The 16,596-nt window shown below is 55.4% G+C and overlaps 1 protein-coding gene across 1 annotated transcript; it reads left to right on the forward strand.

Annotated features, from left to right (window-relative positions):
• Nucleotides 1-502: 502 nt before the first annotated feature.
• On the forward strand, nucleotides 503-11,300 carry LOC118673011 (E3 ubiquitin-protein ligase TRIM38-like). Its single transcript, XM_036343357.1, has 7 exons — nucleotides 503-621; nucleotides 3,605-4,136; nucleotides 6,053-6,148; nucleotides 6,870-7,100; nucleotides 9,953-9,975; nucleotides 10,059-10,171; nucleotides 10,480-11,300. Exons 2-7 carry the CDS (start codon nucleotides 3,720-3,722, stop codon nucleotides 11,190-11,192), a joined length of 1,593 nt encoding a protein of 530 aa, XP_036199250.1. The 5' UTR covers nucleotides 503-621; nucleotides 3,605-3,719; the 3' UTR covers nucleotides 11,193-11,300.
• Nucleotides 11,301-16,596: the final 5,296 nt, after the last annotated feature.

Below are 16,596 nucleotides of genomic sequence, written 5' to 3' on the forward strand. Positions count from 1 at the left end.
CTCAGATTGCTCGCTCCCCAAGAATGTCTTATTTTCCCCATCACTACGGTGGCTGGGGCCTCCCGTGGCTCCCGGCTCCCAGCTGGGTGCTGACTGGTGGTGATGCTGACCAGTGTCTGACCCTGCAGAGCAACACTGAGGGGGAGAATGAGGACGGAGCTCACCAGCCCTTTCCACCGCCCCCTTCAGAGCAGTGATGAGAGAATAGGGACTTAAAAAATAGCAAAAAAATAAAATAACATCCACCCAGAAGCTGAAGGTCCCTGAGGGGGTTGGTCGGTGGCCACGGCAGGAAGAGCTGCAGTCGGGCCTGTGGGCGGTGCCCCTCCCCGACCTCAGACGCTCCTGCTGGCCCAGAGCCCAGGCCCCGTGAGGACTTGTCCCCTTTCCTGTGGCTGTAGAAGAAGGACTTCTTCCCACCTCTCCCCGCCCTGCCAGGCCCAGCCCAGTCACCTGTAAACCCTTAGGGCCATTTCCTGGCCCTAATCCAAATCCAACAGCGCCCCGCCCCTCACGACAGGCAGTTTCATTTCTATGTGAGTCCCGCTCAGGACCTGGGAAGTGGATGCTCCAAGGGACTCCCTCCAGCCCAGCGAGTGTGTGGCATCGGTGGTGGCCCAGGTACTGGGGAGGGTCCGGGCGGGTCTCCCAGGGAGGGAGATGACACCCGGTGTGAGGACAGGAAGGGGTGCGGTGGGGGGCCCGGGCTGTAGGGAGGGGCGTGTTTCAGACACCAGGGCCTCTGGTCTCTGTCCCTCCAGGCCCCCGCCCCACAGACCTTCCCCGAAGCCACTTTCGCTTCCACCAAAGTCCAAGCTGTTCCAACCTCAGGAGATCTGGGTGCGAGGTGGGGAGAGTGGAGGCCGGGACAGGCCCCCAGGGCCCCTGGAAGGCAGGTCCTGTCCTGGGGACACAGCCCAGCCACAGAGGACCCCAGTGTGTTTCCTCCGGGAAATCACCCGCCCAGGAAGGGACTCTGAGCAGAAACTCTCTGTGGTTCCGGAGGCTGCCCTGGCTCTAGAGGAAGAGGGGTCCAGTGGTTTCTGGGAATTCCTGGTTGTGTTCCCTCCATTGTCAGTTCCCAGTGTTAACGTAAAAAAAAACATTGAAACCTGTAAAGAATTTTTGTGAGTTTATTTGAGCCAAACTGTCGACATACGCCGGGAAGCAGAACCTCAACGAATTGAGATAGTGCTCCAGAGAATGGCGGGTTACATCTGTATTTATACATTGAAATCAGAGGAGGGACATAGGTGAGTTACATGAAATCCATTGGTGATAGATTAAGGAGGAGGGATAAAGCAAAGCAGGAAACCCCTGGGATTGGATAAAAAGTAAAATGATGGACACATACTTAGGTGGGTGCAGGAACAATTAACATGATAATGAAGGAATTTGTAGTATCTGTCCTGGTGCCCAGCACATTTGGCTGTGCCCCAGGGGCTCCAGAAAAAGGGAAGTTACAGGTTACCCAGACATTTCAAGGGTATGTTATCATAGATGCAAAAAGACAGACAGGCTAAGTTACAGTAAAGGTTGACCTTGTCAGTGAAGATATCGGCTTAGGACGTAGCTGCCCACCATCACTGCTTTTAGTTAAAGTTTAATTTCAGACCATCCTTTGTGGTTATTTTAGGTCTCTGAGTCTGCTAGGCTGCCACACAGGCCTTCCCTGAGCTTGACAGGTCAGCGTGTGGCCCCTTTCGTCCACACCAGGAAGGTTGATCTGCAACCTGCCCGCCTCCCTCAGCCCCCAGGAGGGCAGGCCTGGCTCTCCAGGAGCTGCAGCCCTTGGCCAGGGTCCCAGGGTCCCTCCTTCGCTCTCTGGTTCCTGGGTCCTCCCTGGAGGACCTTGGGGTCTTGTCTTCCCATTTGTTCCCCCGCCCCTCGTCCCCCAGGGTTCCAGGTGCCTGGAACTTCTCCTGGGAGACAGTCCTGGCTGAAGGAGAGAGGTCACCTGACTTGGCCTCCAGGACCCGCCCTCTCTGCCCAGCCCAGGTCTTTCTTTTTTAAAAAAAATATTTGTATTGATTTCAGAGAGGAAGGGAGAGGGAGAAAGAGAAACATCCATGATGTTTCCCCTGCACGCCCGCCACTGGGGTTCGAGCCCACAAGCCAGGTATGTGTCCTGACCAGGAATGGAACTGTTGCAGAAGACCAGAGAAAAACCAAGCAACGCTTTTAGAGAAAAGGAGTGGCACTGTTTATTTACGCCGCGGACTCAGGGAATAACTTTCCCATCTGAGTACAGTAACATGTAGTGGGCTTCTCTTTTATATCTCTCTGGGGTCTTTGTCCCCCAAATATGGATTATGCTTCTGGTCCTTTTCCACAGGCTTTCCAAGAAGGCCCCCAGGTGTTTGGACTCTCCGGGCCATGTCTGGTGGTCTGGCCTGGCACCAGCATTAATAACCCCTCCTCCCCCGCTCTGGGGAAGGTGCTGTTCACAGTTTTATGGCCTCTGTATTTAGATAACCGGTTCTGCAACACCAGTTTCTAGGAAAGAGATAGTGACTTATCAAGAATATACACTGTGCTTGCTGGCACAGATTCAGATTGCTAGCTCCTCAACACCACCCCTAATATCAGGGTTACATTGGAATTAGCCCTTTTTAGCCTTCTCAGAACCCTGACCTCCTGGTCCATAGGCTGACGCTAAACCACTGAGCCAGCCGGCCGGGCGCCTCTCAGGGGAGGGAGGCGTGGAAGGACTCACTGGGTCTCAGGTGCCTTGTTTACTTCGGGGCCATCCTGGGTGGGTTTCCCTGGAGGAGATTTTTTCTATTGTTTCTTCCAGAGAAAGGAAGGGAGGGCGGCAGGAGAGGGGTGGGGAGAGAGAGAGAGAGAGAGAGAGCGCGCGCGAGAGAGAGAGACCTTGGGAATGGAACCCATGACATGTCAGTGTGCAGTGGATGCTCTAACTACTGAGCCCACTGCCCAGCCTTTGTTCTCTGTGGGGGGCCGTCGGGGAGAAAGGCTGGGGGTGCAGAGGCTCAGCTGGTCCACAGTCTCTGCTTCAGTGGAATCTTCCTGAACCACCCAGTTCCTTAAGTTGCAAAGAAACGGTCCTGGAACCAGTTATTCCGATTATTCCTCATGTTCCTCAGGTGGGAGAGTCCCCCGGACCCTCACTGGGTCCCTGGGGGCATCCTGCCTTGCCCTCGCCCTCCCTGTGTCTGGGCTCCAACACCAGCTTCCTCCTGATGGATGGTCTCTATTGGGGCTTCCTGCAGCCCCCGGTGGCCATGAAGCAATGGAAATGTAACCAGTCCTGCCCGGTGCGGCTCAGTGGAGAGAGCATTGGCCTGCGGACTGAAGGGTCCTGGGTTGGATTGCGCTCAAGGGCACGTACCTGGGTGCGGGTTCCATCTCTGGCCCTGGTCGGAGTGCATGTGGGAGGCAACCAATGGATGTGTGTCTCCTTCTGTCTCCCCCGTCCCTACCACTCTCTCTAAAAATCAATGGAAAAACATCCTCAGGTGAGGCTGCATCTGCATGTTAAATTCTGTTTCTTTTTAGTCAATGGAATTGGGGTCCCCACCCTCGTCCACAGCACAGCTGCACTCTCTGCAGCGTTCACATTGCAGACCTTTCTTTCCTCCAGATAAGACCTCCAGGCCCGTGGGGCCTGGCAGCCGGGCGCCCACAGGAAGCCGGGGTGGGTGTGCTGCCTCTGCTGTGGAGCCTCTGGGTCCGGCATTGCAGCTTCCGGCAGAGGCATGGCGTCGGCCTCCGTCAGCAAGAAGATGCAGGAGGAGGCCACCTGCTCCATCTGCCTGCACCTGATGGCTGAGCCCGTGAGCATCAGCTGTGGCCACAGCTACTGCCAGGCCTGCCTCCTGCAGGTCATGGGCCTGAGCTCCTCCTCACAGAGCCAGCAACACAGGGAGACCTTCCCCTGCCCCCAGTGCCGGGCTCCCTTCCAGAGAGACAGCCTGCGGCCCATCAAGCAGCTGGGCAGCCTCATCGCCGCCCTCCAGGAGCAGGAGCAGGAGCTGTCCTGCCAGGAGCACGGGGAGCGGCTGCACCTCTTCTGCGAGAACGAGGGCCAGCTCATCTGCTGGCGCTGCGAGCGCGATGGGCGGCACAAGGGCCACAACACGGCGCTTGTGGAGGACGCAGGACCCAGCTACAGAGTGAGTGACCCCTCGTGCGCCCGAGACCCCCTCATCCAGCCCAGTGACCTCTCGGGTGCCAATACCCCCATCATCCAGCCTGGAGGCCAAGGTTGGGACCCTGAATTCTAGCTTTCCTCGTGTGGTCCTTTCTTCCAGCGGGGAGGTAGGGTGGGGGTGGGGGGGTAAGGGGGGGGCGGGAAGGTTGAGGGTGGGTCCTCCCTTTGTCAAGTCCTGGTTGTCCAGCTCCACCTTCCCCGGACGGTCAGACTCATCCAGGTCCCGGCTGCGTGATGAACTGGTCCCAGCTCCAGCGCCCCATGCGCTCAAATGCACACGAGTGGTGTGTTGTTTTGTTTGATAATCCTCACCTGAGGATATTTCCCCACTGATTTTTAGAGAGAGTGGAAGGGAGGGGGATAGAGAGAGAACATTGATCTCAGAGAGACATGGATTGGTTGCCTCCTGCAGGCGCCGCAACCAGGGCCAGGAAACAGCAGCCGAGGTTCATGCCTTTGACCGGAATCAACCCGGGTCCCATTAGGCCTCAGGCTGAGCCTCTAGCCACTGAGCCCAACCAGCCAGGGCCGCACCTGCACGTTTTGTTGCCTCTCGGGTCAATGTAATGAGATGGTGCGTGTGCAGGGGCGCCTGGGGGAGTGAAAGCACAGGGACCAGGACGCCACCTCATGGGCAGCCTCCTGTCCAGTACGGAAGATGCACCAGGGGAAGGACTGCCCGGCCTCCATGGCCTGGGGAGTGGGAAGGGGGACCCCGGGTGTGGGTGGTCCTGGGGAGCCCTCCCAGAAGTGAGTCCTGAAGGAGCCTAAACACTAACCATGCATCCCGGCCAGCGTGGCTCAGTGGTTGAGCATCGTCCTATGAACCTGGAGGTTCCTGTTGGATTCTCGGTCGGGCACACGTCCAGGTTGTGGCTCGCTCCCTAGTAAAGGGTGATCAGGAGGCAGCTGATCCATGATTCTCTCTCATCAATGATGTTTCTCTCTCTCCCTCTCTGAAAATAATAACAATATATGCATACTAGAGGCCCAGTGCACAAAATCTATGCATTGGGAATGGGGTTTCTCTCAGCCGTGCCTGCATCCTCTCTAATCTGGGAACCCTTAAGGGATGTCTGACTGCTCCAGGGATGGGGCCTAAACGGGCAGTCACATTCCTCTCACAATCCAGGACTGCTGGCTCCCAACCACTCGCCTGCCTGGCGGCCTGATCACCCCCTAACCACTTCTCTGCCAGCCAGATTGATGCCTAAGTGTTCCCCTGCCGGCCCAGTCACCCCCAATTACCCTCCCCTGCTGGCCCGATTGCCCCAAATGGCCTTCCCCTGCAGACCTGGTTGCCCCCAGTTGCCCTTCCCTGCAGGCCTGATCGCCCCCAATTGCCCTCCCCTGCAGGCCATCTAGTGTGTAGGAGGGATGGTCAATTTGCATACTGGTCACGACCAATTTGCATATCAAGGCTAATTAGCATATCATCTCTTATTATTGTGTTGGCGAGATGGTCAATTTGCATACTGTTTGGGACTAGTTAGCATATCAGGTCACAACTCATTAGCATATCCAGTCATGACTCTGGCATTGTGACCAATTTGCATATTACCCTTTTATTAGTATAGATTTTTAAAAATAAAAAAAATTAACGGTATGTACGAGTGCTGAGAAAAGAGAGGGCTCTCCTGTGAGAGGGCCAGTGGCAAACGCACAGCCAGGGGGCGGGGGCATGTGGGGAAAGGCAGGTGTCGCCGAGCCTTCCATCAGCTCAGTCTAGGTTCCCGCACAGGGCATCCTGGCCATTAGCCGAGAGGAGGGTCAGGGTGACAGGGACAGAGAGAGCCCCGGGCACTGACATCCAGGTTCTTCCCTTCAGAGGGAGAAGGGAGATGTGGTCAGCAAGGGTCACTCCATTTCTTCCTCCAGGAAAAGCTCCAGGAAGCGGTGAGGAAAATGAGGAAACTGAAAGAGGAATGCACGAACCAGAAAGCATTCACAGCGAAGCAGATAGCCCAGTGGAAGGTGAGAATGGGGGGCTCTCGCCTTGGCCGCTGGAGGGCACCCCCCTGGGCTCAGGTGCAGTCTCCACCCAGTCGGGCGTGAGCAGGTGGCAATAGTGCATGTCTCTCTCACATTGATGTTCCTCTCTCTCTCTCTCCCCTCCCTACTTTCTGCCACTCCCTTCTCTCTAACAATCAATGGAAAGAATATTCTGGGCTGAGGATTAACGACAACAACAGAAAAAGAACAGGGATTTCTTGGTGTCAAGCTCTGTCTGTCCTGGTGCTTAGACAAAGGGTCTGATCGGGCGAAGCACAGTGATGGTGCCACTGAACCAGAGCAGCAGGTGGAACCCGGAGAAAAAGCCATTACCCTCCTTGTCCACATCGATGAGAACTCATCCCCTCCCCCCCTCCTTCCAGCAGGAAATGGCCAGGAGGCCAGTGCCTGTCGGAGCCGCAGAATAACATGCCTGTTTACCCAGAGCCATCCCCACTGGGTTTCCAACTTTCTTTACTTTATTTTATATTTGTATTTATGTCAGAGAGGAAGGGAGAGATAGAAACATCCAAGAGGAGAGAGAATCATGGATCGGCTGCCTCCTGCACGCCCCCCACTGGGGATGGAGCCTGAAACCCGGGCCTGTGTCCTGACCGGGATCCAATGTGACCTCCTGGGTCACAGGTGGACGCTCAACCACTGAGCCCCGCCGGCCGGGCTGAGCGTCCTCTCTTGACTGTAGGAGAAGATAGAGGCTCAGAGACAGAAAATCCAGGCGGGCTTCCAGAACCTGCACAGGTTCCTGCGGAAGGAGGAGAGGTCGTACCTGCGGAGACTGGAGAGCGAGGAACAGCGCACTCTGCAGAGACTGAGGGTCAGTGAGGCCGACCTGGACCAGCAGAGCCGCCAGCTCGAGAGCCACATCCGGGAGCTGGAGGAGCGATGCCAGGCCTCCGCCCACAAGGTGCTGCAGGTGAGGCTCTGCCCTGGGGGGACGCCAAGGGGGAGGGTCCTGAGCTGCTCTGGGGGGGGGGGCGGGGCGTGGGAACAGAGGACCGCCTGCCTGTCTCAGCGGTGGCACATCAGTGTGGGGGATTCAAAGGGAGATTTATTCTTATTTAGTCATTTTGTTAATCCTCATTCGAGGATATTGTTATTTGGTTTCAGAGAAAGTGAAAGGGAGAGGGAGAGACAGAGAGAAACATTGATGGGAGAGGGACAATTGATTGGTTGCCTCCACAGGTGCCCCAGCCCTGGGCCAGGGATCAAGGCTGCAACCAAGGCGTGTGCCCTTGACCTGAATTGAACTTGGGACCCTTCAGCCCACAGGCCGACACTCTATCCACTGAGCCAAACGGGCTAAGGCAGTGGTTGGCAAACTGCGGCTCGTGAGCCACATGCGGCTCTTTGGCCCCTTGAGTGTGGCTCTTCCACAAAATATCGACTTCTGGTCATGAGCCACGAAGTTTCCATCGCACTGGTCACGCGCGCCCAGCACGTGGTATTTTGTGGAAGAGCCACACACAAGGGGCCAAAGAGCCACATGTGGCTCACGAGCTGCAGTTTACCGACCACTGGGCTAGGGAATAAAGACATATTTCTTTTATTTTTAATACTTATCATTTTTTAACTGTTTTTTTAAAATTTGATTTGAGAGAGGATGGGAGAGGGAGAGAGAGATAGAAACATCAATGATGAGAGAGAATTATTGATGAGAGAGAATAATTGATCAGGCCTGCAACCTGGACATGTGCTCTGACGGGATCAAACCCTGACCTCCTGGTTCATAGGTTGATGCTCAAGTACTGAGCCACACCAGCTGGGCCAAGCCTATTCCTTTTAGAATATTGAACAGATAAAATGCACAAGATGGCTCCATGGTCTACAGGGCTCTATATATAAATCAGAAAATTGTGATTTGGCTCAAAACTCCAGTGTGGCTCAGTGGATAGAGCATCAGCCTGAGGACCGAAGGGTCCCGGGTTCCATTCTGGTCAAGGGCACGTACCTCAGTTGCAGGCTCCTTCCTGGCCCAGGCTGTGTTCAGGGCTTGTGCAGGAGGAAACCAGTCAGTGTGTTTCTCTCACATTGATGTTTCTCTCTGTCTCTCCCTCTCTCTACCACTCTCTCTAAAAATCAACGGAAAATTATCCTCGGGTGAGGATCAAGAAAAATTAAATCCCCCCTGTAGGTAGAGGGGGTTTGTTCGGAGGCCGAACAGGCTCAGGGAATGGTTTCCGCTCCCACGTGCCTGTGTCCAGGGGCACAGGATCCTGAAGGTCAGGCGATGGCGGGGACCAAGTGGGACCTCCCCATGAGTGATGGTGAGCCTGGGCTGATGGGCCCTCCTTCTGTTTATGGTAAATCATCGAATGAAGACAAGAGACCTTAATGAGCCAATTAACTAGGAGTCGTTTACCGTGTGGGGCCCAGAGGGAGGTGTCTCTTTCCAAATCTCTGAGCAACTCATTCAGGAAGTTTCCCGTCTTTATACCTTTTGAGCCTCTTTGTTTGCAGATATTACAAAGGGCTCTCTGTGAGTTAATGTTACAGACAGTTGTAACCTTGAATACATAATGAGTTTGTGCACGGCACAATTCTTACCAGGATTAGTCTATTTTAGGCTATTCCATTGGGTGGCTAGTTGGCAAGGTCAGACAGTTAAGTTGATCTTTTTCTATTATTTGAACTAAAAACAAGTTGTTTTACAGAATAACAGACTGTCTTAAAGTGACTGAGTTTATAATGACAGAGCTTACAGAACAAGGGATTATCTCACAGCAGCAGAGAATTTTAACAGCAGTTTTCTATACGAGATGGAGGCTACTATGCTTCACTTCCAGCCTCAGGAAGGTGAACCTCCCTGGCCGCTGCTGGTCCCAGGTCCGGCGGGTGGAAGTGGAGGGCGCCCCTCAGGGTGACCATGTCTCATGGCTGCTCCGCCCCCGGGTCACTGTGGCGGCCACCTCAGGGCCCAGTCTGGGTGCCGTGCACCCACCCATCGCCGAGAGGCTTTGTGACAGGGGGCCTCTGTCAGGTGCGCTCTGAGGGAGGTGAGGCCAGAGGGAGCGTGGGCAGCTCCCCACGCCCCTAAGCAGCCGCAGGGTCCCCAGCACCTCAGCACTGAGGGCGCCAGGTCAGAGGCTGAGAGGTGTCCTGCTGTGCTGATCGCCCAGAGGCCAGAGTAGGGATCGCTGCCCGGGGTGTCCATCTCTTACCCGGAAACCCCGGAGTGGGCTCGGGCTGCCTGTCGCTGTGTCCAGTCACGAAGGCAGGGATGAGTCCTATAAGGCGTTTACTGAGAAGGGGCCCACCCAGCAGGCAGGGCGCTTACAAGCATCGAGTCCTGTCTCCCACCAGGTGCAGGGACAGGACTACAAAGAGAAGGGGCTGGGTGCTGTGTGCAGCCCTGGGGGCCTCAGCCGTCAGCTCTTGTCCTCAGTCCCCAGCCGATGAGATGCTGTTGGTCAGATGGTGTTTTGGCTCCTGGTGGGTGGGCCTGACCCTGCTCATGGGTTCTGCTGGCTGGACTCACAGCTCAGTCACCTCCGCAGTCACTTCGCACAGGGCTTGGGAAGGAAACTTAACGAAAACACAACCCCTGTTCACATGTAAGAAACGCACCCCCTGTTCCCATAAGTGTGTGTGTCCTAAGATTTAAAAGAACAGGATGGCTTTTCAGAGTCATCCAGGTGCTCTGCCGACCAGGGTATAAGCCCCATCCCATCCGAACCCAAGGCCGGGCCTGCCCTGCGCCTCTGGGAGGGAGCAGCAGCCCCATCAGCATGGTGTTCCCACACTCACCTGTGCCTTTGTTTCCCGCAGGACGTGGAGGGCGCCCTGAGCAGGTGAGTGCTGAAGAATGCACGAGGGGAGTGGGGTGCGGAGCCGAGGGGTGCCCCCTGAGCAGCTCTGACCTCTGCTCCCCCAGGAGCCAGGCTGTGAGGATGGAGACGCCAGAGGCCCTGTCCTTGGAGATTGAGACTGAGTGTGAGATCCCCGACGTCTGCTTTGAGCTGAGGAATAGGTTGAAGAGCCATCAAGGTAGGTGAGGGCGTTGCTAAGCGCTTCGGGGACCGAGCTCAGTGCAGCCTCCACCCCACGGGTCACGGGGACAAATGGGAGGGTTTCTATTTATGGTCACAGCCCTGAGCTCCCATCGCTGGTCGGAAACAAGGCTGAGACTCCAGAGCACAGGCTGGTCTTCTCTAAAGACACTGTGTTGGGAGCAGAGCCCGCCTCCAGCCGCCCCTTCCCCACCCTCCAAGGGGACATTCTTGAAACAAACCAGACCCCAGGACGCTGACAGCCAGCGCCCTGAATTCTACCCTTGAGGTTCTTCTAATTTCCAGGTCCCTGCGAGGATGGTCTCCCTCTGTCCGTATTCGTTTGGGATTTCTTTAACCGTCTGACAGAGCAGCCTGGCAGTTGTGAAACTGACATGGAGCAGTTTGCAGAGACCCTGAGTGGCCGGGTCACCACGGACGAGGCTTTGGAAGAACTGGTGGACCTCATCTACCAACAGGCCACGTCCGAGCCGAAGTTCTGCTGCCTGGGAGCTCGCCTGTGTAATTACCTGTCCCGTCACCTGACCATTCGCTCACAGAGGGGCAGATTCTTCCCCGTGCTCCTTCAAAGATTGAAGACTGATTATGAGCCTTTAGGTCAAGCTGGCACGAGAGATGAAGCAGCTTGGAAACGTTTCCGTAAGTTGGTGCTCTTTATGGGAGAATTTTATCTTCCGCTGGAGATCGAAGGGGCACATGGAAAGGCTCAAACACCTTTTCTTTGGTGGTTGTTGGAAGTCCTCCTTTCTCACCCTGTGGACGATAACCTAATTTGTGCAGTACAATTCCTGAAAGTGACAGGGCCCGCCTTGGAAGATGCCTGGAAGGCACAAGGAAGGACGGACATGGACGAGGTTATCCAGAGGATTGGAAACATCGTCCTGGACGCGCCCTGCAGTGAAGGCGTGAGGCACATGCTCTTGACGCTTGTAGAGCTCCGGTCAAGTAACTGGGGGAGAGGCCCTGTCACCTCAGCATCCGAGAGAAGCAGCACCTGAGAATGATCCCGACTGTTTTGTGACGGAACCGCCATTGGGTCCAGTGGATGGTGCTCCTCTCCCTGCAGCTGATCCCGACGACCAGGATTCAATCAGGAGTGACCTGAGGGCGGGGGGTGGGGGGGGGGGGAGGGGGGAAGGACACATGTGATACTTTCAACGATAACAATTTATTAAAACAAAAAAGAGTGACTTGAAAGAAAGGACTCTTTTTCCAGATTGTGAAGAAAATGGAGCAGGTGTGTCCGGGGTGGTGACCGTTCTTGGATGATACTGACGATGAGGTGGACCCAGAAGCTTATGCACAGTTTTGTTTGGAACCAGAGCGTCAGCAGAAGCCGTCGGGTTAAACGTCCACGGGTCAGAGGGAGGAAGCCGTGCAGGTGATGGTGGGAACCGGACGCAGGTGGGAACCTGCCACACTTGTTCCCGATGGAGGACGCAGAGTGATGTCACTAATGTCCGCACCTCCAGTCGTGTGTGGCACGCTCTGCCACAATAAACTCTATTCGCTAGAACCTAAAAAATAAAATGGTAAAGTAAACTGTCACCCAGCCGGTTTGGCTCGGTGGAGAGAGGGTCGGCCTGTGGACGGAAGGTCCCAGGTTCCATTCCAAAGGCACGTCCCTCTACAAATCGATGTGTGTGTCTCTCTGTCTCTCCCCCTCCCTTCCTCTCTCTAAAGATCACTGGAAGCCTGGCTGGTGTGGCTCAGTGGTTGAGCATCGACCTATGAACAGGAGGTCGGGGTTTGATTCCAGGTCAGGGCACATGGCTGGGTTGCGGGCTTGATCCCCAGTGTAGGGCCCTGTAGGAGGCAGCAGATCAATGATTCTCTCTCATCATTAATGTTTCTATCTCTCTCCCCCTCTTCCTTCCTCTCTGAAGTCAATAAAAATATATTTTAGAAAATAAACAAGAAATTAAAAAAATTATAAAACTAAACAAAAGGTAAATATAAAAAACCCAACAAATAGCCTATGCATGTAGAACTATCTCTGTGTGAATATACACATGTACATTTACCTATGGTGCATGTGTACACATGTACATATGTGTATGTATATGTACAAACACGCACACACACACACACACACACACACAGAAATGTGAGAGCCTGGCCCACCCTGACCCGCGGGCACACTCAGCACTGGGATCAGTTTCATACACGTGATTCATTAAGAAGTGCTGTCAGGGAAGTGGAAGAAAATTGTGAGAGAGAATCCCTGACCAGCTGCCTCCTGCAGGCCCCACCCTGGGGATCCACCCACAACCTGGGCCTGTGCCCTGACCGGGAATCAAACCCTGACCTCCTGGTTCCTAGGTCACTGCTCAGCCACTGAGCCACACCAGCTGGCTCCCAGCTCACATCTCTGTCTGCCTCCTCACTGCCTCTTCTGGGTGTGCCAGCCGGCATGTCCATAGTCTCTCTTTTTTCCCTTTAAAAATTCATGCAATTTGTGCCTCTGACTGAGTTTGCTTAGGACGAATCAGAACAATTTGTCCCATCAAATTGCCAGAAGAAAGTGCTGTGTGTAGCTGCGGCCTCGGCACAGGGCACCCTGTCTGTGCGTCCACATCCGTGTGCTGAGTCAGCACGGGCCCCACCGATACAGGTCACGCTCGGGGTGTCACATAAGCAGCCGGGTGACCTGGCCCTGTGACCCCGCACCCAGGTCGCCGCTGTTCCGGGCCTGGGAGGGGGCTGTCACCTGGACCCCCGGCAGCTGCCACCCCCATGGGCACGGGGTCACCAGGCGGCCTCGGGCCCTGGCTCCAGGGCGGGAAAGGGGGCGTCTAACCCTCGGGTGAGCGGGGCTGGGTGAACCCATGTAATCGTCCCCGTCTGCCTTCTCTCCCGCCCCGTCTGCCAGGGACCCGCACCCAGAGCTCTCAGGGGCGAACCTTCACCTCATGGTGGGGACTGTGGCCTCAGGGTGAGGTCCAGGCCCTCTGCTCTGTGGTCCGGGAAGAAGGCAGCAGAGTCAGTGGAGCCCCAGCTTCCCTCCTCCTCTCAGGGGTGCTCACAAGAGAGCCCAAGGCCTGGAAGGGGCCGGGGAGCCCTGTGGGGGGAGGAGCCGGGGAGCCCTGTGGGGGGAGGATCCGGGGAGCAGCCAGGAGGCTGCGGATTCACTGCTGGGCTCAGCCCTGGGCACCTCCCTGTGGCCTGACCTTCCCAGCAGGTCACAGGGCTGAGCAGTGAGCCTGCCCGACCACCAGGGGGCACCCGCGAGGCAGAGAGGAGAAGCCTGGGGAGGAGCTGCCCCACAGGGAACTGAAGCGGTCACAGCCTGGGGGGGGGATGGCTCAGTGGACAGAGCCCGGCCTGTGGACCTCAGGGCCTCGGGTGTGATTCCCGGTCAAGGCCACGACCTCGGTCAATGTGTCTCTCACATGGACGTTTCTCCCTCTCCCCCCTCGCCTCCCTCCTTCCTTCCTCTCTCTCTAAAAAATCGATGGAAAATCATCCTCAAGTGAGGATTGGAAAAAAAAAGAGTAAGTCTAGGTGGGGCGGACAGTCCTTTTTAAAAAATATGTTCTTTTAAATAATTTCAGAGAGGAAGGGAGAGAGAGAAACATCAATGATGAGAAAGAATCATCCCTTGGCTGCCCCTGCACGCCCCCCATGGGGATTAAGCCCGCAACCTGGGCATGTGATGGGGAATGGAACTGTGAGCTCTTCGCTTGTAGTTGTAAGGTACCCCGCGAATCACAGAAGGACGCCTCCAGAAGTCGAATTGAAGAGTCACATTGATTGCAATCCGGGACTATGAGGGGCCATTCTGCTTTCCCAAATCTCATACTAATAAGATGGTCGCAACACCAGACTGATACAGGCAAAGATCACAAAGGTATTGATTACATCCCCAGGTTTGGAATGAGGAACCTGGTTTGCAAAAAAGCAGTTTACAGAAGCAGAAGCGGAAGCAGCATGTTGTGTCTAAATTACAGTTTTGGGTCTCTGGATCCCTGAATTGACAGAAACACATTACCTAGAGCCCTCGGGTCTGGCATGAGGAACCTGGTCAGACTTAGCCTGTTATCTAAAGCACAGTTTTTGTTTTGGGTCTCCGGAACACTGAGTCCACAGGCACACGTTAACTGGAGCCCTCTGACCTTGGGATAACCGTGCTGTCCTTCCCAGGGAAGGGAAAATGTGCTTTCTAAGGCCAGTATGACCACAACCCAGGGGATATTCACATAATCAATAGGGTATTCAATCGAATGGGGTGATTTATATAATTCAGAAAACCAAAATAACCAGGTACATAAGCCAAACAGCAGGGTTAAAGGTAAACTGTAGTTTCTACCTGACATGATTGCTACCATAACTCAGTAGGTAGGTCCACGCTCAACCCCTGACTGGCTGGCACCTGCAGTCCTTTTGCTCTAAGTGCCGCCCCCACGGTGGCTGGGGCCTCCCATGGCTCCTGGCTCCCAGCTGGGTGCTGACTGTTGGTGATGCTGACAAGTGTCTGAACCCTGCAGAGCGACTCTGAGGAGGAGAATGAGGGCGGAGGTCACCAGCCCTTTCCACCGCCCCCTTCAGAGCAGTGATGAGAGAATAGGGACCATGCTGTGGCCGGTTTGGCTCAGTGGATAGAGCGTCAGCCTGTGGACTGAAGGGTCCCGGGTTCGATTCCCGTCAGGTGCCTTGGTTGTGGGCACATCCCCAGTGGGGGGTATGCAGGAGGCGGTTGATCAATGTGTCAATGAAAAAAACCATTGAAACCTATAAAGAATTTTTGTGAGCTCATTTGAGCCAAACTGTTGACATATGCTGGGAAGCAGAACCTCAACGAATTGAGATAGTGCTCCGGAGAATGGCAGGGTTACATCCATATTTATACATGAAATCCATTGGTGACAGATTTAAGGAGGAGGGATAAAGCAAAGCGGGGAAACCTCTGTGATAGGATAAAAAGTAAAATGATGGACACATACTTAGGTGGGTGCAGGATCCATTCACATGATAAATGAAAGAATCTGCTGCATCCTTCCTGGGCCCAGCACACCTGGCTGTGACCCAGGGTCTCCAGATACAGGAAAGTCACAAGTTACCCAGACATCCCAAGGACATGTTATCATAGATGCAAAAAGACAGACAGGCTCAGTTACAGTAAAGGTTGACCTTGTCAGTGAAGATACCGGCCCAGGACGTAGCTGCCCACCATCACTGCTTTTAGTTAAGGTTTAATTTCAGACCATCCTTTGTGGTGACTTTAGGTCTGCAAAACTGCCATGCAGGCCTCTCCTGAGCTGGTCAGGTCAGCATGTGTCCACAGATGTTTCTCTCTCATTGATGTTTCTGACTCTCTATCCCTCTCCCTTCCTCTCTGTAAAAAAAATCAATAAAATATATTTTTTAAAAAAATACGGACCTAAAAAATAGCAAAAAAATACAATAACATCCACCCAGAAGCTGACGGTCCCCGAGGGGGTTGGTCGCGGCAGGAAGACCTGCAGTCGGGCCTGTGGGCTGAGCCCCTCCCCAACCTCAGACGCTCCTGCTGGCCCAGAGCCCAGGTCCCATGAGGACTTGTCCCCTTTCCTGTGGCTGTAGAAGAAGGACTTCTTCCCACCTCTCCATGCCCTGCGGGGGCCAAGCCCACCCACCTGCAAACCCTTAGGGCCATTTCCTGGTTTCCTCCCCAAACCCAGCAGGGCCCCGCCCCCACCACAGGCAGTTTCATTTCTCCTTGAGTCCCGCCCAGGACCTGGGAAGTGGCTGCTCCAGGCGACTCCCTCCAGCCCAGCCAGTGTGTGGTGTTGGTGGTGGCCCAGGTACTGGGGAGGGTCCGGGCGGGTCTCCCAGGCAGGGTGATTACACCCGGTGTGAGGACGGGAGGGGGTGCGGTGGGGGGCCGGGCGGCAGGGAGGGGCCTGTGTCAGACACCAGGGCCTCTGGTCCCTGTCCCTCCAGGCCCTGTCCCACAGCCCTTCCCCGAGGCCGCTTTTGCTTCCACCAAACTCCAAGCTGATCCAACCTCAGGAGATCTGGGTGCGAGGCAGGGGGGAGTGGAGGCGGGGACAGGCCCCCGGGGCCCCTGGAGGGCAGGTCCTATCCTGGGGACACAGCCCAGCCACAGAGGACCCCAGTGTGTCCCCCGGAAATCACCCCCCCAGGAAGGGACTCTGAGCAGAAACTCTCTGTGGCTCCGGGGGCTGCCCTGGCTACAGAGGAAGAGGGGTCCAGTGGTCTCAGGGATTCCTGGTTGTGTTCCCTCCATTGTCAGGTCCCAGGAAGGTCACTTGGATCTGCAACTGGCCCGCCTCCCTCTGCTCCCAGGAGGGCAGGCCTGGCTCTCCAGGAGCTGCAGCCCCGGGCCAGGGTCCCAGGGTCCCTCCTTCGCTCTCTGGTTCCTGGGTCCTCCCTGGAGGACCTTGAGGTCTTGTCTTCCCA

This window comes from Myotis myotis, unplaced genomic scaffold, assembly GCF_014108235.1.
Source record: "Myotis myotis isolate mMyoMyo1 unplaced genomic scaffold, mMyoMyo1.p scaffold_m19_p_18, whole genome shotgun sequence".
Taxonomy (NCBI): Eukaryota; Metazoa; Chordata; class Mammalia; order Chiroptera; family Vespertilionidae; genus Myotis; species Myotis myotis.

Bases quoted from the DNA above. Each gene is read 5' to 3' on its own strand.
- LOC118673011 (XM_036343357.1), top strand. From the start codon at position 3,720: ATGGCGTCGGCCTCCGTCAGCAAGAAGATGCAGGAGGAGGCCACCTGC. The intron at 4,137-6,052 runs GTGAGTGACCCC...TTCTTCCTCCAG, and splicing joins ACGCAGGACCCAGCTACAGA to GAAAAGCTCCAGGAAGCGGT. The intron at 10,172-10,479 runs GTAGGTGAGGGC...TCTAATTTCCAG, and splicing joins TAGGTTGAAGAGCCATCAAG to GTCCCTGCGAGGATGGTCTC.